The 26,118-nt window shown below is 40.9% G+C and overlaps 1 protein-coding gene across 6 annotated transcripts; it reads right to left on the bottom strand.

Moving 5' to 3' along the window:
• On the bottom strand, positions 1-22,217 carry stat1a (signal transducer and activator of transcription 1a). Of its 6 annotated transcripts, none has more exons than XM_034077709.2 (25): positions 22,120-22,217; positions 21,070-21,264; positions 19,319-19,463; positions 19,148-19,243; positions 17,578-17,664; positions 17,412-17,490; positions 15,849-15,940; positions 15,606-15,757; positions 15,309-15,467; positions 14,593-14,685; positions 14,460-14,519; positions 14,355-14,375; positions 14,183-14,273; positions 14,001-14,042; positions 13,802-13,891; positions 13,609-13,707; positions 13,251-13,386; positions 12,454-12,509; positions 11,547-11,641; positions 11,301-11,440; positions 4,404-4,586; positions 4,174-4,252; positions 3,992-4,088; positions 1,380-1,421; positions 1-1,274 (listed from the first exon to the last, which is right to left on the bottom strand). In XM_034077709.2, exons 2-25 carry the CDS (start codon positions 21,195-21,197, stop codon positions 1,251-1,253), a joined length of 2,286 nt encoding a protein of 761 aa, XP_033933600.1. In that variant the 5' UTR covers positions 21,198-21,264; positions 22,120-22,217; the 3' UTR covers positions 1-1,250. The 6 variants fall into 6 exon arrangements, with proteins under 6 accessions (XP_033933600.1, XP_033933598.1, XP_033933602.1 ...); XM_034077707.2 differs by having other exon boundaries at positions 21,070-21,200; XM_034077711.2 differs by having other exon boundaries at positions 17,578-17,661; positions 21,070-21,200.
• Positions 22,218-26,118: the final 3,901 nt, after the last annotated feature.

Raw genomic sequence — 26,118 nt, 5'->3', positions numbered from 1 at the left:
CAAAATGTTAATGTTTATTTATTTTAGTACTTTTTGTAATTCCTGTAGATGTAAGAAAATCTTATTTTTCCACCATAAACACTTCAAATCAGATTTAAAAACACCAGACTTTGACTTTTAGGAAATGGTATCTGTGAACGGACAAGTTCATTAAAATAATCTCGTTAATAACACACACACTTCTTGTATTCACACAGGCAGGTTTAATGATGAAATATCAGCCCCAGCTACGTAGAAATGTCAAACTAATTCCCAATTAAAGCAAAATACATAGAGTGGCGTTAAGTGCTACCGTAAAACTCCACAGATGTTTCTGCGACAGAACAATAAGGGCATCACATTCGTACATTTGACTGTTTAACAGAAACTATAGGGAGTTGTATGTATATGTATGTACAATAAAGTGACAGATAATGTATTGATTGGATGTATAAACAGTCATTTGATTGCTTGGGTGATTAAACCTGAAAACGTTTATACTTAGGCCATCATATAGGCCATATTTAAAATGATCCTAATCTCGTCCATACGGAGAGGCGAAGTCCCTCCCTTTCCTCCATGGGGCCTTATTTCGGAAAAAGTCTGTATTGAAGTCAACGGAGAGAGAGATTATCTCTCGATCCCGTTTGAATTGTGCCACGAGTTACACACATGATGTTTGTCAATTTGAAAGATAATTGTACAAGTCAAAACAATTAAAATGTGTCGTAAAACTGTGAAGTAGCAATTTCTTTGTGTGAAACCGCTCAATGAACTACAACTCCCATCTCGCACCACACACCCAGACGGCCGTCACGTTGAAACATTTCACTTCTTTCTCTCCGAACGAGGCGGAAAGTATTAAACGAGGTGGAAACCACTCCAAGTCTGGGCGTGTTGAGAGCTGCACACACACACAAGGGGAGCTAGTCGGTTCCGTGAGAGCCAGCACGCGGGACCGGGACTCTGGGATTTGTAGTCTTTCGAGCTGCGTATTTTTCATTGTCTTATATTTCAACAGTTTTACGACAAACTGTGACTTTTTTGACACGGAAATTATCTTTTAAGATCGACAAACATCATGTGTGTAATTCGTGGCACAATTCAACCGGGATCGAGAGATAATCTTTCTCGTCATCGACTTCAATACATAATTTTTCCAAAATAAGGTCCCATGGGTCGGAAGTGGATGGGCGTAGATGTAGATGGGGCTCTTGTCCCCTCCATGTCTTTCCAACACGTCTTTGAGTGCTTTTGTGAAGACGCCCTCATCAGTTCTGGTTTGGATAGCTCATCTGGGGAGAAAAGAAGAGAGGGATTTAATACATGCATACGGTTACTTAAGAGGGGTAAAGCACATTTAGCAGCAGCGGTGAATACGTGAGCAATATCAGATCTACCTGAACGTCAAACTCTTCAAATCCATCAATCAGATTCTTGGTCTGGAAGCAACAGGACAAACAAACAAGGCTTAAAGGAAGACAGATCTGATCACTACATCGGCGTATTAGGGTCTAATAATTTATATTTCTTTAACCCTTTTACGCCGTTGTAGATTACAGCAGACATCGACAGAAGACTTGAAACGCCCAATTGGATTTTAACGTGTGTTTCCCTTTACCTACTGCGATAACTGATGACTCTACTTGTGTGTGTCTAAAATGTCCTGATTTTAAATGGTCTGATATTCATCTTGTAATAAGTTAAAATATCTTTATTACAGAACAGATGATGAAGATATTTATAGGCAATGATGACAAGCAAACATTCTCCTAAGTTTAGTGCGTGTACAGATGGAGTGAAGATGTCTCAGCATATTGCACACCACTCCATACGGCACATTTGTGGTCAAACTACAGAAAAGCAAGTTTACGGAAACTTCAAGTAGCTCATGATTAGGGCTGCAACAAACGACTAACTTGATAATCGATTAATCCATCGATGAATGAAACGATTAATCGACTATTACGCCTTGCACAATTTCTCAAACGCTCGTATTTAGCCATCAACTTTGAGATTTAGCTTGAGGTTGTTTTAGGCATGTGGAAACTACCAATGACGACAATAAAGATGAATACTTGATTCAAAAATACATATATTATTAAATTAACTTAAGAAATTGTGAACAAACTAACATTGCTTTTTATTTAAATAAAATAAATAATATTTCACATCAAAAGAAACAATGTTTTAACAAATGGTATTAAATAACCTGATGACAGAACTGTGAACAGAATAGCTGAAACTTTAACTAAATACATATCTCGGTTTCCTCTCATCATTACCCCATGTTTGTATCATGTAGTTAGCTCCGTGTGTTGCTGCTAGCATGCAGAACACCTGACGGGGAAACGTTCCTCGTGGACGGAGCTACAGAGCTGCTGGAAAGACACCCGGTGCATTCCTCCGTCTGGATGTGGAGCGCTTTGGATAAATGTTTAGACAAACTGCTCGTGTTCGCCCTCACATGCTGAACTCTTATTGCACTTTAGGCAACGAGCAACGAGACGGGTAAAGTTTAACCACCTCGGAGCACGTTCTCTCCGCCATCTCCGCCGTGTGTTGCAGCTGCGTGTGTGTGAACGGCCCCGCCCCCTCACACACAGACGGGAGAGAGAGATCTCGTCTGGATTGGAAAGATCGAAAATACACCATAGACGCATTTGTTTGTCTTTTTGCATGTTAGAATCGAGTCGGCGACACTAAGACTGCGATATAATGTTTTTGTAGCAATAATACATATATTTTTTTAATGTCTCCAGTACCGATAAAAAGACCGATAACGTTGGAGCTTAACGCTGCGTTAAAACACACGTGATGACGTCCCCGACGAATCGACGACTGAATTAGTTGGCAACGAATTTGGTAATCCATTTTAATCGATTAAGTCGATTGCACCCCTACTTATAATGATGCCGTGCTGAAGAGACCTCGATGGTCTAGTGCAAGTGAAATGTTTGTGGCTGCAGGAGTCAATACTCTACAAGCTGTCTTAAAGCTCCCACGTCATGGCCATTTCCACTGATCATAGTTCCATCGTTGAGGTCGACTAGAATAGATGTATACTGTGCAATGTGTATTCACTCTTTCCACCAAACGGCTCGTTGCAGCTCTCCCCCCCCCCCTCCCTGTGAGCCCAGTGTGCTCTGATTGGTCGGGACCAGTCGGGACGTTGTGAATCGCGCTGAGTTCCGTGGAGGTTTCCTTGTTTAGCGATACACAGCGAAACTCACCCTGAGCACACACAAAGTCACAGCCGAAGTAAAAGCAATACGTGTGGCTTGATACTGAGAAAGAAACAGGTTGATGAACGCTGAGAGGATGGGTCTGCGGAGAGGATTTCCTCAAGATCCCAACGGTCTGTTATCAGCCTGCAGCCAGGGAGGAGAGATCAGCTGAGCTGCCTGCACTGAGTGTGTGAGGAAGTCGTGGATTGGTCAATTTGGACCAATCAGCGGGGGCTAAACGTAACGGCTCCACGGATTGGTCCATTTCGTTCCGGGGACGGCATGACATCATGACGTACCCGGAAGAATCAAATGGACAGTGACGTGTCTCCAACGAGGCGTTTTGGCGAGGTCTTCTCTGTGTGAGAGGTTTACTCGCTACAGGGTGCACTTTGAGGGTTCTGACTCTGCAGACGTTTACATGCAGAAAAGCCTTCGTAACAACAAGGGGACGGGCGATAACCGGAAAAGCACGACATGTCACCTTTAAGGAATCTCATGAATGAATGTATTTTCCGGCTTAATGACTGATAATGAAATCCTCTGGCCTTATCGAACATAAGGTTTAGTACACGCTACCAATCGCAGCTGTGGAGACATTGGCATCTCTTTGTCGGACACTGATTTAAAATTATTCTTAAACTATGAATTTGTTTTTATGCTGTGTGTGTAATTTATGCAATGACCCTGAGTCTGTAATAAAGTTGTGATTGATTGATTGATTGCATTACCTTTTCAGTTATAGATTTGTATTGACTTTGACCTTCATTAAAATGCCAACTCACCACAGCATCGATGTCTCGGAGACTGACGCACTGCGATAAAGCCTTGTAGTCGTCCGGAGACATCGGCATCATGTTGTCTTGCAGTTTGGACGGATGTCTGCACAGGAGAACGTGGACAGAGACTTAGCATTTCATCTGTTAAGAATTCAATACATCATGTTATTGTTTTTAACACTGCTTACACTTCTGAGACAGATATGAGCTCCGTCTTCAGGTACATGCTGTTCGGTGGACAGTTCTCCACGTCCATGGCCTCTGCAGCTGGAAGGCAGTAACACAGATTAAAACGTGTGAAAAGGGAAAGAAAATGGGTTCAGAAAAGCACGAGTGCACCAGCTTCAGTGTGCACTTGGCTCCAGGTGTTCAGTCGTGCAAAGAGGAGTGAAAGAAATAGGCTTTAGTGACTTCTTACCCTCCGTGGGGTAGTACTTCCCGAAGGCCTTGTCTTTGGGGATGTTCGGGTAGAGGAAGCGCAGCGGTTTTTCCGGGATGTTCTCGGAGGCCATTACTTTGTACGTTCGGATGATATCGGACAGAGAGACGGCCGACAGCTCCTTCTTCGTGTACGGCTCCACCGAGTGGAAGAGCGGCTTATCTGCGTTCAGAAACACGGACCATGAGGAAGAAGCTGACATTTCATTTTGATGTGTTACGTTCATGGTATGCACGACTTAATGTATAACAATTATTTATAATGCATGTCTGTGTGTGTGTGTGTGTGTGTGTGTGTGTGTGTGTGTGTGTGTGTGTGTGTGTGTGTGTGTGGGTGTGTGTGTGTGTGTGTGTGTGTGTGTGTGTGTGTGTGTGTGTGTGTGTGTGTGTGTGTGTGTGTGTGTCAGAGGTGGGAAATAGTAGAGTACAAATACTTTGTTACTGTACTTAAGTACATGTTTCTGGTATCAGTACTTTACTCCACTACTTATTTTTCTGAACACACATACCTGTACTTTCTACTTCTCTCATGTTGAACCCAAATACCTGTACTTTCTACTTCTCACATGTTGAACTCAAATACCTATACTTTCTACTTCTCACATGTTGAACTCAAATACCTGTACTTTCTACTTCTCACATGTTGAACTCAAATACCTGTACTTTCTACTTCTTACATGTTGAACTCAAATACCTGTACTTTCTACTTCTTACATGTTGAACTCAAATACCTGTACTTTCTACTTCTCACATGTTGAACTCAAATACCTGTACTTTCTACTTCTTACATGTTGAACTCAAATACCTGTACTTTCTACTTCTCACATGTTGAACTCAAATACCTGTACTTTCTACTTCTTACATGTTGAACTCAAATACCTGTACTTTCTACTTCTCACATGTTGAACTCAAATACCTGTACTTTCTACTTCTCTCATGTTGAACCCAAATACCTGTACTTTCTACTTCTTACATGTTGAACTCAAATACCTGTACTTTCTACTTCTTACATGTTGAACTCAAATACCTGTACTTTCTACTTCTCACATGTTGAACTCAAATACCTGTACTTTCTACTTCTTACATGTTGAACTCAAATACCTGTACTTTCTACTTCTCACATGTTGAACTCAAATACCTGTACTTTCTACTTCTCTCATGTTGAACTCAAATACCTGTACTTTCTACTTCTCTCATGTTGAACTCAAATACCTGTACTTTATACTTCTTACATTTTGAACCCAAATACCTGTACTTTCTACTTCTCTCATGTTGAACTCAAATACCTGTACTTTCTACTTCTCACATGTTGAACTCAAATACCTGTACTTTCTACTTCTTACATGTTGAACTCAAATACCTGTACTTTCTACTTCTTACATGTTGAACTCAAATACCTGTACTTTCTACTTCTTACATGTTGAACTCAAATACCTGTACTTTCTACTTCTTACATGTTGAACTCAAATACCTGTACTTTATACTTCTTACATTTTGAACCCAAATACCTGTACTTTCTACTTCTCTCATGTTGAACTCAAATACCTGTACTTTCTACTTCTTACATGTTGAACTCAAATACCTGTACTTTCTACTTCTCTCATGTTGAACTCAAATACCTGTACTTTCTACTTCTCACATGTTGAACTCAAATACCTGTACTTTCTACTTCTCTCATGTTGAACTCAAATACCTGTACTTTCTACTTCTCTCATGTTGAACTCAAATACCTGTACTTTCTACTTCTTACATGTTGAACTCAAATACCTGTACTTTCTACTTCTTACATGTTGAACTCAAATACCTGTACTTTCTACTTCTCTCATGTTGAACTCAAATACCTGTACTTTCTACTTCTCACATGTTGAACTCAAATACCTGTACTTTCTACTTCTCTACATGTTGAACTCAAATACCTGTACTTTCTACTTCTCTACATGTTGAACTCAAATACCTGTACTTTCTACTTCTTACATGTTGAACTCAAATACCTGTACTTTCTACTTCTTACATGTTGAACTCAAATACCTGTACTTTCTACTTCTTACATGTTGAACTCAAATACCTGTACTTTCTACTTCTCACATGTTGAACTCAAATACCTGTACTTTCTACTTCTCTACATGTTGAACTCAAATACCTGTACTTTCTACTTCTCTACATGTTGAACTCAAATACCTGTACTTTCTACTTCTTCACATGTTGAACTCAAATACCTGTACTTTCTACTTCTCTACATGTTGAACTCAAATACCTGTACTTTCTACTTCTCTACATGTTGAACTCAAATACCTGTACTTTCTACTTCTTACATGTTGAACTCAAATACCTGTACTTTCTACTTCTTACATGTTGAACTCAAATACCTGTACTTTCTACTTCTCACATGTTGAACTCAAATACCTGTACTTTCTACTTCTTACATGTTGAACTCAAATACCTGTACTTTCTACTTCTTACATGTTGAACTCAAATACCTGTACTTTCTACTTCTCACATGTTGAACTCAAATACCTGTACTTTCTACTTCTTACATGTTGAACTCAAATACCTGTACTTTCTACTTCTTACATGTTGAACCCAAATACCTGTACTTTCTACTTCTTACATGTTGAACTCAAATACCTGTACTTTCTACTTCTCACATGTTGAACCAAATACCTGTACTTTCTACTTCTTACATGTTGAACTCAAATACCTGTACTTTCTACTTCTCACATGTTGAACTCAAATACCTGTACTTTCTACTTCTCTACATGTTGAACTCAAATACCTGTACTTTCTACTTCTTACATGTTGAACCCAAATACCTGTACTTTCTACTTCTCTACATGTTGAACTCAAATACCTGTACTTTCTACTTCTTACATGTTGAACTCAAATACCTGTACTTTCTACTTCTTACATGTTGAACTCAAATACCTGTACTTTCTACTTCTTACATGTTGAACTCAAATACCTGTACTTTCTACTTCTTACATGTTGAACTCAAATACCTGTACTTTCTACTTCTTACATGTTGAACTCAAATACCTGTACTTTCTACTTCTTACATGTTGAACCAAATACCTGTACTTTCTACTTCTTACATGTTGAACTCAAATACCTGTACTTTCTACTTCTTACATGTTGAACCAAATACCTGTACTTTCTACTTCTTACATGTTGAACTCAAATACCTGTACTTTCTACTTCTTACATGTTGAACTCAAATACCTGTACTTTCTACTTCTTACATGTTGAACTCAAATACCTGTACTTTCTACTTCTCACATGTTGAACTCAAATACCTGTACTTTCTACTTCTTACATGTTGAACTCAAATACCTGTACTTTCTACTTCTTACATGTTGAACTCAAATACCTGTACTTTCTACTTCTTACATGTTGAACTCAAATACCTGTACTTTCTACTTCTTACATGTTGAACTCAAATACCTGTACTTTCTACTTCTTACATGTTGAACCAAATACCTGTACTTTCTACTTCTTACATGTTGAACTCAAATACCTGTACTTTCTACTTCTTACATGTTGAACTCAAATACCTGTACTTTCTACTTCTTACATGTTGAACTCAAATACCTGTACTTTCTACTTCTTACATGTTGAACTCAAATACCTGTACTTTCTACTTCTTACATGTTGAACTCAAATACCTGTACTTTCTACTTCTTACATGTTGAACTCAAATACCTGTACTTTCTACTTCTTACATGTTGAACCAAATACCTGTACTTTCTACTTCTTACATGTTGAACTCAAATACCTGTACTTTCTACTTCTTACATGTTGAACTCAAATACCTGTACTTTCTACTTCTTACATGTTGAACTCAAATACCTGTACTTTCTACTTCTTACATGTTGAACTCAAATACCTGTACTTTCTACTTCTTACATGTTGAACTCAAATACCTGTACTTTCTACTTCTTACATGTTGAACTCAAATACCTGTACTTTCTACTTCTTACATGTTGAACTCAAATACCTGTACTTTCTACTTCTTACATGTTGAACTCAAATACCTGTACTTTCTACTTCTTACATGTTGAACTCAAATACCTGTACTTTCTACTTCTTACATGTTGAACTCAAATACCTGTACTTTCTACTTCTTACATGTTGAACTCAAATACCTGTACTTTCTACTTCTTACATGTTGAACTCAAATACCTGTACTTTCTACTTCTCACATGTTGAACTCAAATACCTGTACTTTCTACTTCTTACATGTTGAACTCAAATACCTGTACTTTCTACTTCTTACATGTTGAACCCAAATACCTGTACTTTCTACTTCTTACATGTTGAACTCAAATACCTGTACTTTCTACTTCTTACATGTTGAACTCAAATACCTGTACTTTCTACTTCTTACATGTTGAACTCAAATACCTGTACTTTCTACTTCTTACATGTTGAACTCAAATACCTGTACTTTCTACTTCTCTACATGTTGAACTCAAATACCTGTACTTTCTACTTCTCACATGTTGAACTCAAATACCTGTACTTTCTACTTCTTACATGTTGAACTCAAATACCTGTACTTTCTACTTCTTACATGTTGAACTCAAATACCTGTACTTTCTACTTCTCACATGTTGAACCAAATACCTGTACTTTCTACTTCTTACATGTTGAACTCAAATACCTGTACTTTCTACTTCTTACATTTTGAACCAAATACCTGTACTTTCTACTTCTTACATGTTGAACTCAAATACCTGTACTTTCTACTTCTTACATGTTGAACTCAAATACCTGTACTTTCTACTTCTTACATGTTGAACTCAAATACCTGTACTTTCTACTTCTTACATGTTGAACTCAAATACCTGTACTTTCTACTTCTTACATGTTGAACCCAAATACCTGTACTTTCTACTTCTTACATGTTGAACTCAAATACCTGTACTTTCTACTTCTTACATGTTGAACTCAAATACCTGTACTTTCTACTTCTTACATGTTGAACTCAAATACCTGTACTTTCTACTTCTTACATGTTGAACTCAAATACCTGTACTTTCTACTTCTCTACATGTTGAACTCAAATACCTGTACTTTCTACTTCTTACATGTTGAACTCAAATACCTGTACTTTCTACTTCTTACATGTTGAACTCAAATACCTGTACTTTCTACTTCTTACATGTTGAACTCAAATACCTGTACTTTCTACTTCTTACATGTTGAACTCAAATACCTGTACTTTCTACTTCTCTACATGTTGAACTCAAATACCTGTACTTTCTACTTCTTACATGTTGAACTCAAATACCTGTACTTTCTACTTCTCTACATGTTGAACTCAAATACCTGTACTTTCTACTTCTCTACATGTTGAACTCAAATACCTGTACTTTCTACTTCTTACATGTTGAACTCAAATACCTGTACTTTCTACTTCTTACATGTTGAACTCAAATACCTGTACTTTCTACTTCTCTACATGTTGAACTCAAATACCTGTACTTTCTACTTCTCTACATGTTGAACTCAAATACCTGTACTTTCTACTTCTCACATGTTGAACTCAAATACCTGTACTTTCTACTTCTCACATGTTGAACTCAAATACCTGTACTTTCTACTTCTTACATGTTGAACTCAAATACCTGTACTTTCTACTTCTCTACATGTTGAACTCAAATACCTGTACTTTCTACTTCTCTACATGTTGAACTCAAATACCTGTACTTTCTACTTCTCTACATGTTGAACTCAAATACCTGTACTTTCTACTTCTTACATGTTGAACTCAAATACCTGTACTTTCTACTTCTTACATGTTGAACTCAAATACCTGTACTTTCTACTTCTCTACATGTTGAACTCAAATACCTGTACTTTCTACTTCTCACATGTTGAACTCAAATACCTGTACTTTCTACTTCTCTACATGTTGAACTCAAATACCTGTACTTTCTACTTCTTACATGTTGAACTCAAATACCTGTACTTTCTACTTCTTACATGTTGAACTCAAATACCTGTACTTTCTACTTCTCTACATGTTGAACTCAAATACCTGTACTTTCTACTTCTCTACATGTTGAACTCAAATACCTGTACTTTCTACTTCTCACATGTTGAACTCAAATACCTGTACTTTCTACTTCTTACATGTTGAACCAAATACCTGTACTTTCTACTTCTTACATGTTGAACTCAAATACCTGTACTTTCTACTTCTTACATGTTGAACTCAAATACCTGTACTTTCTACTTCTTACATGTTGAACTCAAATACCTGTACTTTCTACTTCTTACATGTTGAACTCAAATACCTGTACTTTCTACTTCTTACATGTTGAACTCAAATACCTGTACTTTCTACTTCTTACATGTTGAACTCAAATACCTGTACTTTCTACTTCTTACATGTTGAACTCAAATACCTGTACTTTCTACTTCTCTCATTCTCCAAACAGCTGGTTCCTTTAGTCTGAATGTGTGTTGGTGCGTGGTCATTATTCTTCAGAGTCACTGCGTGCCTATTGGTTGGAACACGATCCGTGTATCCATCACTTCCTGGTCTTCTCTAAAGAAGAGGGACCAATGGAAACGTTGTCATGTTGCCGTTGGTCACCATGGAAACATTCATTAGCTAACAATGACATTATTGTTCTATTGATATAAAGGGAGGTCAGGTACTCTTTAAAGCAGCTGCTAGCTATGGGTACTTTTTAGTTCTTTACTTTCACTCGAGTAAAGAGTCAGTACTTCTACTTTTACCAGAGTATTTTTAAACACAAGTATCTGTACTTCTACTTGAGTAAAGGATAGGTGTACTTCTACCATCTCTGGACACTACGAATATTCAACACGTGTGCAAAGTAGTTTTTTATAAATGCAATGTTGTGCTCACCGTGGACGTCGTGCTCGATCCAGGTGAAGGTGATGGCTCCCTCCTTGCTGCTCTCACTGAAGCGCAGCAGGAAGGTCCCGGGACATTTATCAGTCAGCAGAGCTTTCTCCCGCTCTTTACAGATGAAGCCCATGATGCAGCTGCAAACACACATATAATCATATAAGTTATTGAAGTGACTGTTATTTTGTTGATTGTTGTGCTTTTATTGATGTCTTAATGTGTCTGTCTCTAAGTAGTACTCACCCGTCGTTCCAGAGACTGAGCAGGTGTCTTTTAATCAGATCCAGGATCCCCTCGATCCACAGCCAGAAGGGAAAAGCCTTCTCATTGGCACTCTGCTGCTCGACAGGAGTTTAGAAAAAGTAATGCATCCAGCAGGGGAACACCACGAGTTGCAACATGTCTTTTTAACACAATTTCATATATTTCTGCATTTCAACACAGGAAGCTCAGCGCAAGTTCAACCAGGAAGACCGTCTTTACTCGTTCATTTACTATGTCCATGTTATTACTCTCGCTCCTCTCACAAGCCTATCATAGGGCTCCGGTACCCCTTTTTAAATCTGCTCTCCTCTCTGACAGCTGTCATTTCAGGTGACTCGACGCAACCCTCCTCCACCTCCTGTCCCTCTGAGTCCAGGGTCAAGCTAAGCCCCTCCCCTTCAGACCGACCCCAACTATCCATTCACCACCACCACCAGGGTAAAGCTAAGCCCCTCCCCTTGAGACCGACCCCAACTATCCATTCACCATCACCAGGGTCAAGCTAAGCCCCTCCCCTTCAGACCGACCCCAACTATCCATTCACCACCACCAGGGTCAAGCTAAGCCCCTCCCCTCCAGACCGACCCCAACTATCCATTCACCATCACCAGGGTCAAGCTAAGCCCCTCCCCTTCAGACCGACCCCAACTATCCATTCACCACCACCACCAGGTCAAGCTAAGCCCCTCCCCTCCAGACCGACCCCAACTATCCATTCACCACCACCAGGGAAACCCCATTACATTCATTTGGGTATTCCTGTCAAATAAATATATGTATTCTTTCATCAAAACCGTCTGTCCTGATTGAAGTACTTTTATACCAAAACTGCCTTTCTTTGGGAGATTGCAGTGAGAAGTCGTTCTTTTAAATGACCGTGGCTCACCTTGCAGAATTTGCCCCAGTGGATTTGTCCGTCTGGGTTCCTCTGGGCTTTAGATCCTGCAGAAAAACATTTACAATTCATATTAAAAAATAATCAAATCTTTCACACATTTTTGTCACATAGCGACAGGCTGCTGCAGCCCCGCTGTCGCACGGAGAGATACGGCAGGTCCTTCCTTCCTGCAGCGGTCAGACTTTACAACCAGCACAGCCCCTAGTAGACCCCCCCCCTCCTCCCCTACACACACCACAACACAGACTATATCACCCCTGCTGCTAAATACCATCAAACTATGTGCAATATATATGCCGTTAATAACTGTGTAATTTATACCTGCTGCTAAATCCTAAGAACTGTTACAGGATTTGTATTTTAAAAAAAAAAAATGTACTTTTATTATTTTTATTATATCATAACTTAGTACTTTTAACATATGTACGCTGTCTGTGGCTCTTTCCTGCTGTAACGATGCACATTTCCCCTCTGTGGGACTAATAAAGGTATTCTGATTATGAGATTATTCGGAGTGTCTTCATTGGAGATTTGTCGAAACTGTAATTTTTGCATATTTTCATCTAAATCTTATATATTTTCCTGCAATTTTTAGCAAATATTTTTCAAATAATTTTAACATATTTCGAAAATTCTTGTTTCTTTCCCACATTCCTCAGCGCCAAAAGCCCCCGCTGAGGTCTGCTGAACTCTGTAAAGTGTGGAAGGCTCTGCCGGTGTCGGAGGTGTTCGTGTTTGGACATATTTTCTAGTTTAGGTAGTTCGCCGTTCGCTTCGGTTCCTACCGAGCAGCTTGTCGGCCAGCATGTTGAGCTGCTCCTGGTTCAGGCCTCGCTGCGTGATGGAGGAGAACTGCCAGCTCAGGACCTCCGACAGCTGAGACCACTTCGCCGCAGGAGGGGTGAGGAAGAACTTCAGATTCTGAGGAGGAGGAGGAGGAGGAGGAGGAGGAGGAGGAGGAGGAGGAGGAGGAGGAGGAGGAGGAGGAGGAGGAGGAGGAGGAGGAGGAGACTTGATGAAGAACTGAGTGCATGTCAAATATAGGGGACTTTTACTGGAGCTTTTAGGCTGATACCAATGTTTTATCATGATTATGAAAGTGTGTGTGTGTGTGTGTGTGTGTGTGTGTGTGTGTGTGTTTACCTTGGGCTCAGTGGTCAGCATGTTGTACCAGAGGATGGAGGCCCAGCCAGCAGGCAGCTGACAGACGTTAGAGATGACCACAACAGGCAGAGACATCGCCTACGACAACAACAACAAAAACAACAACAGGAATTAATCATGAACACACTTTCCCACTCAACATGAACTGTAAGGATCTTTCTTCTCGTCTCACCTCGAGCTTGATGTCGAGCCCCGACTGGTTGAGCTGCAGCTCGGACTCGAAGCTGAGCGAGTGAAGCTCCTCTGTGACGATCAGGGGACCCTGAACACACACACACACACACACACATCAAGCTCCCACACACACTTGCAGAAAACCTTCAAATCCAAAACCGTTGAAACTTTATTTCTCTCGATATCGTTTCTCTTACCTCGTTCGTTCGGTTGCCGGCAACTTTCTGCTCTTTCAGTTGCTGCGAGAAGAAGACGTTTTAAAACCGTTTTCTCCCCATACCAAAGCAGAACATATGAATCCACTCGCTGCAATATTAACGAACCACACCCGACGTATTATTCTATTAAAAACATCCAGTGCAAATCTGTGACTCTTTACCAGATGTCTGAACTCCGCTGCCAGGCTGCCATTCGACTCCTCCATGTTCATCACTTTCGTGTTGGTTCCCAAAATATTGAACTTCCGAAACCTGACGCAACACCAACGAGTCCATAATTACGAGTCCGAGAGAAAATATCAAATATGTGAAAGAGAAGATATTCTGACTCACCCTTTCTTCTCCGTAACATCCCTGAGACAGAAAGAGATCACGTATTATTATTATTATTATACCACTTTTTTAAGCGATCGATATAAACTCTTGAACGCAGCTTACTTGTCAAACATCGCCTTGACTTTGAGCTGGTAGTTAAACTCCTGCAGCTTCACGAGGAACCTGAAACGCAGAGGACGCGTTGGTACAAGACGGAGAGGAGGGAGAGTTGTTGTTGTTGATTTTAGATTCTTACCGTAGCTTCACCGTGAACTGGATGCCTGTTTTCAGCACCAAGGGTCTCTGTGGGTGGGTGGGCATGCAGGGCTGCCTCTCTACAACCAGAGAACTGCACACACACACACACACACACACACACACACACCACACACACACACACACACACACACACACACACACACCCACACACACACACACACACACACACACACACACACACACACACACACACACACACACACACACACACACACACACACACACACACACACACACACACACACACACACACACACACACACACACACACACACACACGTTAAAAACAGACATCAGCTGAAAGCCTGAGTGTACGTGTGTGTGTGTGTTGTGTGTGTGTGTGTGTGTGGTGTGTGTGTGTGTGTGTGTGTGTGTGTGTGTGTGTGTGTGTGTACAATAACGACAGCAATCAAATGTTCCTTTAGGTGATGAGGTGAGTTTTGCGCTGACCCTTTTAATACCTCTGCATCTCTGCATCTGTGTGTGTGTGTGTGTCTGTGTGTGTGTGTGTGTGTGTGTGTGTGTGTGTGTGTGTGTGTGTGTGTGTGTGTGCACTAATGACAGCAATCAGAATTTCCTTTAGGTGATGAGGTGAGAGTTTTGCGCTGACCCTTTTAATACCTCTGCATCTCTGCATCTGTGTGTGTGTGTGTGTGTGTGTGTGTGTGTGTGTGTGTGTGTGTGTGTCCTCACTTGGAGAGCAGGTTCTTGAGGAGCTCCAGGGCTCGGGCCTCCAGGAACGCCTTCTTCTGCGTGATGGGGTCGCTCTCGTACGTCAACTTCTGCTCCAACTCCTGCAGCTTCTTCAGGTGCTGACGGACCTGCTGAAGACTCTCTGCTACTGCTGTGAACCTGCAGGAGGAAGAGGAGGAAGAGGAGGAAGAGGAGGAGCAGGTAGTTAGGAAAGGGAAGTCCGCAGGAGAGTTCGATGGAAGCAAACGGGAGGATCTGTGTTGAAGTCATGTATTGAAATGTTACTCCAGCCCTCACCAGTTCTGCAGCTGGTCCACGCAGGCGTTGGGCGGGCCTCCGATGCAGGCGATCTGCTGCCGCTGCTTCCACTCCGGCAGCTCCTCGGAGATCAGGTCCGACAGCAAGGCCTGCGTGACGTTCAGGAGCTCCGTCAGCTGGGACACCACGTCCTGGGGGGGGACACGGGAGAAACCTTAGCTTCCAATCTCACACCACTTTGCAGGCGTGTGGTTATTTGAACACGTCTCTTTCGTTGCTCACCAGTCGCTTGGCCTTCAGTTCGAGGCACATCCCTTGGACCCTCATCTTCTCTATCTCCAGCTCCTTCGGTGTCATGCCATTTATTTCATTCTCTACACACACACAAATTAAATCTGAATCAATTGATTTGATCTAATAAGGAATAACAACGACAATTTCCCCTTGATTTGTGCTATTTATTTTTTGCCGTTGCCGAGGGGCATTTGAAACCGTGTGTATAATCAGGGGTGCACATAACTGGTACCGGCAAAACTCTGAGCTGCGTACCGTCACTTGTGTCACTAAGCGCCTTTGGGTAGCGACGTACTTGTGAAGCTTTTCCAGAGTCGGTCTCCGTGTGCACAGACGGGGCGGGGCAGCTGTTAGCGGGAGACGCACACACTGGAGACAGGGCTCGAGCTTAAGGACGTCCCGGGGCCGAAGAAAATAGGGCCGAGGAGGATAAAAAATAATTTTGGGACGAGAGTTAAAATAAAAATACCCTACTACGAACGGCGATGAAAATGAAACTGACACACACACACAGCTGTGCCCGCGACTTCCTGGCCTGCAAATGTGTGGGTCTAGCTATGTACTCAGTGTGTGTATTTCGCGGGTTGAGTGATGTACAATGACGATGGCACCCGTGGAGGAATTCTGAAATGTTTTACCGTTACATCACGAAAACGCACAGCAGAACCAGACCCTGGAGCGCCGGCCTCTTTATTTACTTACTCCTCTTCATCCCCTATGAGTAATAAGGCTGAGATGAGAACTCTCCATCGTATTTAGTCCTTAGCAATATGCGCCTCTCCCCATGTAGGGATGGGTACCGAGCCCCGGTGTTAAACGGAATTATTAAAGACAGTGGTACCGTTAAGCTCCGACGTCATCGGACTTTTTATCGGTACTGGATTAATTAAAAAAGATATGTCATGTGTATTATTGCTACATACACATTATATCGCAGTTTTAGTTTCGCCAACTCCGTTTCTAATATGCAATAAGACTACGACATGCGTCTATGATGCATTTTCGATCTTATTTTCGAGCTTTCCAATCCAGGCGAGATCTCTCTCCCGTCTGTGTGCGAGGAGGCGGGCCGTTCGTAGCGGTTCCTCTGGGTTCTGTCTTCAGGACAGTTGGATTTTGTTGTTAATTGGATGGGACTTGATTGGATTCAATATTAGAGTAACTTTCACATTTGTGCGTTTTTTTTAAATATATGTGGCCTTTGTTTACGTGTTTGACTGATTTACTCAAATAAAAAGGTGGATGAATTACCATCTAATGATTTCTATGATGTTTTATTTATGTTAACGGTCACTTCGAATGATTTTAACTAATGGTAAAGTAGAAAAACTAATATTTTAATTTCGGGACGGTTCCGGGAGGATGGTGAAAGAAGATAGTCGAGAGCCCTGGATATTAAAGTGGTACATTTATGGGGAATAAACGTTGAGATTTTAGACTCGCAAGGTGGAAGCAACTTACATTTTAGAATGAGGTGATCGTAAAGAGTGTTTTACTCTGGCCCTAACGCAGCATCGAACAAACGCAAAAACAGCTTTGTCGTTTCCCCACCTCTGTTCTTCAGCGTGTCGACGATGAAGTCGTACTCGTCCTGCTGATCTTCCAGCTTCTTGATGTTCTGATCCGCCACCTGCACCGCGAGAGAAGACATTAACGACGAGAAGCCCTTCCTCGATGGAGAGTTACACTTTTACTATATAACGACAGGTGTGTTTACCTGCACGATTTCTTTCATCTGCTCCACTTTGTTATCCAGCTTCTGTTTCTCCACCACCATGGCCGACATCGTCCCCTCGCCGTCCTGCTGCAGAAACAAATATATTTACCTTCAATTTGGGCAATACTGTGGCGCTGATCTTGTATACAAGATATATAAATTCTCTTGACGTCCGTATACAAGAAGTCTCCGCGGACGTAGACGACAACGAGACGTCAGAGCTCCGTAAGACAAAGCTGTGTCTGCCGTCTGACGATCTGTTTGACACTCATATTTCTGGAGTAATAATATATATATATGTTTTTGACGAACAGAAATATTGTTTTCTGGCATCACTAACATTTTACGGGGGAAATCTGCATTTTGGTACGCAGAAAAACCTGTTTCGTCTTTGTCGTAAGATATGTTTCCAGAAAGAGTTGCTGCATTTAAACTTAAAGGGGACCTATCTTGCAAAATGCACTTTTTGATGTCTTGTATCACTTTGTGTCCCCGGTGCGTCGGGGAACTCACGCAGCGTCAGGAAATCAAACCCTCTCTCTTTTCCTCCGTACCCACATCTTTTAAAAACGGCTGAACAACGATCGGATACAGATTTGCTGCCGATATGACGTAATTTCGGAGAGAGTTGCTATCAGAAACAATGCCTGACGTGTTTTGGACGTAGTCTCGTCTTTGTTTACATTAGCAAGAGTCGCTAACACTCAGAGCTAACCTGTACTGTAGAGCAGTGGTTCTCAAATGGGGGTACGCGGACCCCTAGTGGTACGTTGGAGTACTGCAGGGGGTACGTGAGATTTATTTTATGTTAATGATGAAAAAAAAAGAGATAAATAAACCAATTTTAGGAAAAGTAACGAAGTTTGAGCAGCGTGGGTTTTATATTAATAGACTAGAGTTACACATATTTCAAAACGCTAAGTGTAATAGCTGCAGGTGCCTCCCTGTCAGAATGACGAAGGTCCTCAGTGAAGCTCAAGCCCACGTTTCACGACATTAAGTACAACTTATTAAAAATATCAGTTCAAAGCAGCTAATGTCGTCTCTGTGTTATCGCATTATGTTAAAATTCGTTTGCCATGAATTTAGTGACAAATTGTAAACATTTGAAATGTAGCATTTAAGTGTTTCTCAGTTACTGTTGTTGTTTTAATGAATCAGACACTGATGGTGCAGCGCTGTGCTGAACCTCTTTATATAGGCCTTTTCCCCTAACAAATAGTTTTTGCGCTGATCAGGGGGTAGGCTACATTTCTTTTACATTATTGAAAAAGGTTTGAGAATCCCAGCTGTAGAGCACGTGTTTAAAAAGCAGAACATAAAAAAAGAACTCATCTTGTGATAAAACCTGCTGTTTCAGAAACAATCCTTGATGTGGTTTAGAACAGGATGGCGTTTTATCACAGCAGCATTTAACTCTATCTCCGTTTGAATTCTGATCAGGCATTAGCTCCGCCTCCTCTTTTTTAAATGTCTCTCAAATGTAATAAGATATACCTTTATTGAGGAGGCGGAGGAGCAGCAGGTTTATTCCCACTTTAATTTCTAAAGTAAGTATGTTCTGCCGTACCTGTCTGTTCTTCGCCCCGTCCAGGATCTTCTTCTCCTCCTTCAGGTTCTTGGAGATGATCATGGCCATGTGGATGGGGTCTTCCTGGAAGCGATCCTGCAGAGACACGGAGGCCGTTATCATCAGCAGAAATAATAAACGACAACCATCAAGAGGTGAACGTCGTGGTACCTGCAGGTTCCGCTTGATCTTGCGGATGTTGTGCTGCAGCAGGAAGTTGTTTTCTAAAGCGAAGCGGCTGTGTTGGTCGTCCAGCTGAGCGAGGAGGTCGTGGAAACGCACCGTGGCCAAAGAGTCCTGATCCGCCACCGTGTCCCTGAGCAGGCAGAGGAGGAATCACTACGTCAGTAAAGTGGAACTATTCACATCTTAAAGTGCACTGTAACTTTTTATTCATGTCATGTATTTTTTCTTTTCATGTTTCTTTTATTATCTTTTACTGTTTTGAAATGCCTTTGTCTGAATGTCTTTCATTTTTGTAAAGCACCTTGCCTTGCCTCGTGTATCGAGTTAATTCACTTTTAAATTAATTACAGCTTCTTCTAGGCTTTATCCTATTCTTATAAAAGCTTGAATCAGTATCGCTATGCTTTTTAATGTATTTTTTTGTATATACAGTGTCGGGGAAATATGTTCCAAAGCCCATAACTTTGACCCAGTGCATCAGCTCTGTCCTGACTGAGCACACCTGACCTTGGCTGCTGTTCTGTCTCCCTGGTGGCGCCAGCTGATAGAGGTGTTATCATTCTGTCTTGTTATGCAGCATGTTGATGATTCTCTCTGAGCTAAACACACGGGTCTGGGGTAGAGGTCTTCAGAGTTGACGTGGCAACTCTCCCGTGAAGTCAGAACCTCTGACTCGTCTTGTGAATTCTCCGGCCGAAGCTCCAAATAAACCCATCAGTGTTTGCCATCAAAGCTCCTGCTCTCCCCGTGTCTCCTTTGAGTTGGAGACTCGTCCTGCATCGCTACACAGAAGTTTCCCCCACATACATCTACATCAGGGGTGTCAAACTCAATTTCATCGCGGGCCACATTCGCATAAAGGTTGCACTGAAAGGGCCGGTTGTAACTATATAAATATATAATATACATATAAAATAATGTATTATATTACATTATTGCCTCTGAATTCGATTATTATTATTGGATAGGATAATAACTTAGTAATTAACTATGTCTGAAAACAGAAGTCCGGGGCAAATAATTGCAAGTCTCTTCAGTGCAAAAAGCGAGATGCATTGTGGGACATGTAGTTTATGGGCAACCTTCTTCTGTAAATCGGCATATAACCGTATAATAAACGTATTATATTCTTTGCCAGCTCTTGCGGGGCCACATGAAATGAAGTCGCGGGCCGGATTTGGCCCTCGGGCCTTGAGTTTGACACCCCTGATCTACATGAATACTAATGAATTGCAGAGATGTCATTTAAGAAAGGGAACATCAAACCAGTTAATAGTTTAAACACTTAATTGGTAAAGCATGCGTTCAGTTATTATGCTCCAAACATCTGGAACTAGCTCCCAGAAACCTGCAGGTCCGCTGCAACTCTGACTACTTTTAAATCCAGGCTGAAGACTTTTCTTTTTGCCGCTGCTTTTAATTGAACTATTCACATCTTAGACTGCACTGTAACTTTTATCCATGTACTTTTTCTTTTAATGTTTCTTTTATCAGCTTTTCTTTTTAACGACTGATTTTAAATGCCATTTTCTTAATGTCTTTCATTTTTTATATAGCACTTGTGTTGAAAGCTGCTATATAAATAAACTTGCCTTGCCTTAATTGATTAAAAATCTGGAACTGTTTTGATAATTATTAAATTAAAAATCAACTCGTGGATATTGTGTTGAAGACATCCCAATCTGTCCGTGTCACTATGATGATATATGTTGTGCTCTTTCTTTGTGTCTTCGTACCAGTCGATGCTCTCGATCCACCTGCTCAGGTACTGTCGGATGTCCATGGGGAAGGAGTTGTCGTACAGCTGGTCCACCTGCTCCAGGTACTTACAGTCCAACATCTGGAGCTGGCTCCACTGCGCCATCTTCTGGGGAACGAGAGGAAGAAGATGGATGAGGCGTTTCACTTCTAGATACGCGACACCTGCTGCACTGCGGACGGAGTACAGTGAGCAACACGTCTTAAATAGATCGTTCTGTGCTGTCACAAACATATGTACGTGTTGTTAGTCAACATACAGCCTTTACGAAAGTACATTTAATGTTGAAAATGTAATTTATAAATGCAATTTCTTATTCAAATGTTGATGCTGTTGCAGCTGCTAACACGTCTGTATTTTAAGTTGTATATTTTGCCTTTATTTCACTTTCACCTACAATGAATTCCCTGTCAAAAGGACTCCTTAGAAATAGAAGTAATTCATATCCTGACAAACTACTTCATAAAACGTGTTTTGTTAAAGTGTATTTTATGTTGTGATTTGAGTTCATATCAATAAAGGAGCTTTAGCAGACTCAACATTATTATCATATCTTTTATAATAAGATGGAAAAGGTGACATGTGTCCATAGGTTTCGTTTCCTCATCCCACTTCCTTCAGAGTCAATAACATCCCACAATATGATATTACTATATTTGTGCTGTTTTTTAAATATATATATACATCATTCTACTGTTTATGTATATATTTACAGTTTTAATTCATGTGAAATGTCAAAGTATATATCATTTAATCTAAATGTCCCTACTTTTTGAGCACACTTTGCCATTGAGTCATAGAACACAACTCAAGCTAAATGGTGAAAGCTCACTGGTGAAAATTGCATATTTCTGACTCACCAGGTTTGCAGTAAATTATGTTAACTTCAATTAATTAATTAGGACTTCGAGTACTCAGTTTTTTAGCGAAGTTTGGCTTCACGTTAGCTAAACATACCATACAAAAACAGACAGCAGATTTGGGAGACATGTTGTCACTGCGTAAGGAAGTAATTGAGCAAACTTACCTTTTAATTTGAGTAAACGCGTACAATATCTCACCGAAATACAACTTTGGCTTTCCAAACACTGTGTTGACAGCTTCTGCGTGTTCCTGCTACTGTTATGTTCAGGAAACAGAATCAGCCAATCACCTGCGAGGTCTGAGATCTGCGCCCGCCTCTTTGCTTCTGTCAGCCAATCAGAGCGAGGCTTACGCGGCTGTTCTGTCAGTTAGCACGTCCACCCATAAAAACAATACAAAGAGTATTTTTTAAATGTATTTTTAGAGGTATCAGCCGAAGATCAATAATTAATATGTGTATATTTTGTTTTCATACACTGTGAGGGTAACAACCCTAGATGTTGAATCATATGTATGTGGTTAAAAGATAAATACTGTAGCTTCCGGGGGGAGGCAGATCATTATCAGAAGAGCTTCCACTGACCACGTGTTTTCAGAGAAAGAGAAAGTGAAGCACCTACAACTATGAAACCGAAACTTAACTTGTGATACAAATTAGCTTCCACATTCAGTCATTTTATCCAAAATAAGAACATTTAACAATTGTTCCAACATGTGGCAAGTCAAAATATAACTTTATTTATCAATACAGTATGTTTTGGGGGGGAAAGGGAGCAGAAATAAAGACTTTTTAAAACATATGTCTCATTTGGCCCCAGGAACAACACTGACAACATCTATATGAAATACAAATTACGTAAATGTTAACAAAACATACTGAACATAGAAATGTACAAATGCATCCAAGCCTGTTACTATGGTCACCAAAACCTGTTAACCGTGTTAATTCCTCCACTGTGTCAACATGATCATGCATGTGGAAATATATAAAGCACACAGGTCATAAAGGGCATGTTCTTTCTCAATTTGGAAACAATTAATAATGGCACCACTTGGCAACAGATATAAATAACTTTTTTACAGCAATATTTATTGGAAGAACATTACAAAAAACTCAGTTTCTCAGTATTATTTTGTGAGAAAATCATCTTTCATAAACCTAAAACAATCTTGAAATAAATCTGCAATCACAGTGAACAATGTGAATCCGACAGTAGCGGTGTTTCCCCTATATGCTGAAATATGCGCGCAGTATTTGTGTTACTGTATGTTCAATAAAGGTGTATTTTTGCTAAATCTTGAGACATTGCCACTGTATGTACGAGGCAGGGCCGATTTTTGGCATAGGCGACATAAGCGCTCGCCTAGGGCTCCAGGTCTGGGGGCGCTGTGCTGACAGCTGAGGGGAAAAACAATTTTGACCGTTGGCGCTCATCCTAATTTTCGGCCTTAATTCATAATTAAGTAAATGTAACAACACCCTTTAGCGAGGGAAAGAGAGGGAGGGCGCATCGGTACCGGCGCTGTTGTTATTAGCATCTGGTGCTAGCTGCGCTAACGGATATAAGAAGTAGATGTTTCTCCAACCGGTTGGAGGAGAGCTCTCCTGTCAGACTGAGAGGCTCAGTGAGGTAAAGGACTCTCTGAGTGTTTAGATAGTTCACGTCTCAGTGGGTCTCAAACCGTTTGACCACAAATGATGTACACACATATTTCCAAGGCACTCCTTTATAATTATTAGGATAAACGAAAACAGGTTTGAAATCATTCCGATGTAAACTATAGGACAGTAAACTAAAAATATCGCTTAAAGTTGGAGAGATACAAAAATATGCATAAATAAATAAATGTTAACTAGGTCAAATAAGATATGAATGAACAACAAAAATAAAATAGTAACATGTATTTGTTATTGGCTATGGTAGGTTATTGGTTATGTTCACATACTTATTTGATTATTAAAATGTAAACCGATCTTTTTCATATGGGTGTTTAGAGTTGTACCCCCTAGATCAGGTAATTGTAATTGTGTTCTCAAAGTGCACCAGATTGAAGCATTTTACTTTAAAATGTTCAAAAAAGTCTTCCCGGGGGGGGGGGCATACCCCCGGACCCCCCCAATTCAAACATGTTCATACAATACTGAATACATTTCAAGCCATTTTGACGTATATCACCTATGTCTATACGTTTCTGTTTTTGTAGTGTATTTGTCTTTTGTAGAGATTTTTCATTTATTCTTTATATATAAAATCTCGCTGAGGGCAGCAAATTGTCTAGAGCCGGCCCTGGTGCTAGGCCTCAAGAGCCTTTCTTGTGCTGGCAGACACATAGAAACAAATTGGCGGGGCGCACTTCGCACGTGCACACACTAAAACATTCCACGGGCTCCGCGCTCACATTATGCTGGGCCCACGTGCCTTAGCACCGCTGCTATGACTCCATAGGGGAAACACTGAGTAGGTCGTTATCTTTGTTTATGAGACTCATAGGTGTAATAATTCTGGGTTTTTTCAATGCATATCTTCTAGTCCAAATCAGGCCCGTGGTGGATTTAATTTCGGCCCGCAGGATAATGTTGAATTACTATTAGATCTGGCCCGCCGGTATATTGCACGCACACCTTCCTCAGCTCAGAGCCTGAGCCCAAACATTGAAGACCTGCACCCAAGATGATATGCCAAGTATCTGAGCTAGCATCTCAGAGCAGCACACTGAGTTCTGGATGCTTCCTTCTGCACTTTCTCTCACGACAGCAGGGCATGTTTTGGTTTCTCTCTGAGGGGAATAGTTTTGTTGAAGCTGTTGAAGCCTGCGGGAAAATGTACTCATAAGAAGTGACTCTGGAGAAGCTGCAGATAGAGCCGTGAGAAATGAATGCAGCTGATTATTTAATGTTGTTTTTATAGGCAATAATTTAAGCTTTGATAGTTCCAGGTTCAATATGTGCAATAAGTTCACTTCAATACGTTCTGCATTGAACCAGTCCGGCCCTCCACTAGCACCCATTTTTTTATTTTGTCAGTGGTCTTCACAGTGTGTACAGAATATCAGTATGACAATACGACACCCTCTGTCCTCAGACCCTCTGACCTCAGACCCTCTGACCTCAGACCCTCTGTCCTCAGACCCTCTGTCCTTAGACCCTCTGTCCTCAGACCCTCTGTCCTCAGACCCTCACATCGTACAAGGAAAAACTTCCAAAGAAAACCCAGTTTAAGGGAACATGGAGAAACCTCAGGGAGAGCAGCAGAGGAGGGATCCCTCTCCCAGGACGGACAGACGTGCAATAGATGCCGTGTGTAAATTGAAAAGATAATACATTTGCAACATACATGTGTCTTATTTAATGAAAGCTAAAGAGATGAGCATAATGAAGCAATCGGCCTTTTTCAGCAGGTAAGCAAACCACTATTCGAGAGCTTCTCTTTGGACACATTTACACTCTTAATGTAAATAATATCCTGCGTTATATTGTGTCAAACATTTCCCAAATAGGGATCAACAATCTCATCTCATCTCATCTGCACCAGATATCTTGTACATTGTGTCCGCTGTTATCCGTGGACGTTCTGTTCCGTCGGCAGAAGAACAAAGACTTGTGGGTCAGAAAGCCCCGTGAAGAACAACAACATTCAGGACATCTGCACGTGGCTTCGGATTGAGTTCAAGCCTCCCGTTGGGATCACAGTTTCTGCGCTCACATTGAAATTGGCAGATGGATCCAGATGAAATCTCCCCCGGCTGTTTGCACAACATCCACTTCAACGCTGGCAATCATTTCATCCATTAAAGTATGGTTAGGGTGAAAGTTAAAGGTCTTCTTTTGGGTTAATCAAATCAATGTGTGTGTATATGAGCAGAGATGGGGTCGTTACTAAAAAAAAGTAATATATTACACTACTTCGTTACTCTCTACATAAAGTAATTCGTTACTTTACTCGTTACTTTACTCGCAGGGCCGGCCCGCCCCTCCCTGCAGGCAGATCACGCAGACTGCTAAAGTTTCAAATGTTCTCTTTAGTTCAGTTTCCATTGTCGCATAAGACTGATCCAGATCCTGAATGTTCTCCTATCTGACCGTGGCTGTCCTCTGTCTCCTGCTATCTGACCGTGGCTGTCCTCTGTCTCCTGCTATCTGACCGTGGCTGTCCTCTGTCTC

The sequence above is a fragment of the Pseudochaenichthys georgianus genome, unplaced genomic scaffold, assembly GCF_902827115.2.
Source record: "Pseudochaenichthys georgianus unplaced genomic scaffold, fPseGeo1.2 scaffold_1883_arrow_ctg1, whole genome shotgun sequence".
NCBI classification, from domain to species: Eukaryota; Metazoa; Chordata; class Actinopteri; order Perciformes; family Channichthyidae; genus Pseudochaenichthys; species Pseudochaenichthys georgianus.
The sequence above is the reverse complement of the archived record's forward strand: the minus strand, read 5'-3'. Positions and strand labels throughout refer to the sequence as shown.

Coding starts and splice junctions, on each gene's coding strand:
- stat1a (XM_034077709.2), bottom strand. CDS start 21,197: ATGGCGCAGTGGAGCCAGCTCCAGATGTTGGACTGTAAGTACCTGGAG. Junction 14,686..15,308: donor CTCAAGAACCTGCTCTCCAA/GTGAGGACACAC, acceptor GTGTGTGTGCAG/TTCTCTGGTTGTAGAGAGGC. Junction 4,587..11,300: donor GATCGAGCACGACGTCCACG/GTGAGCACAACA, acceptor TTCTGAACGCAG/ATAAGCCGCTCTTCCACTCG.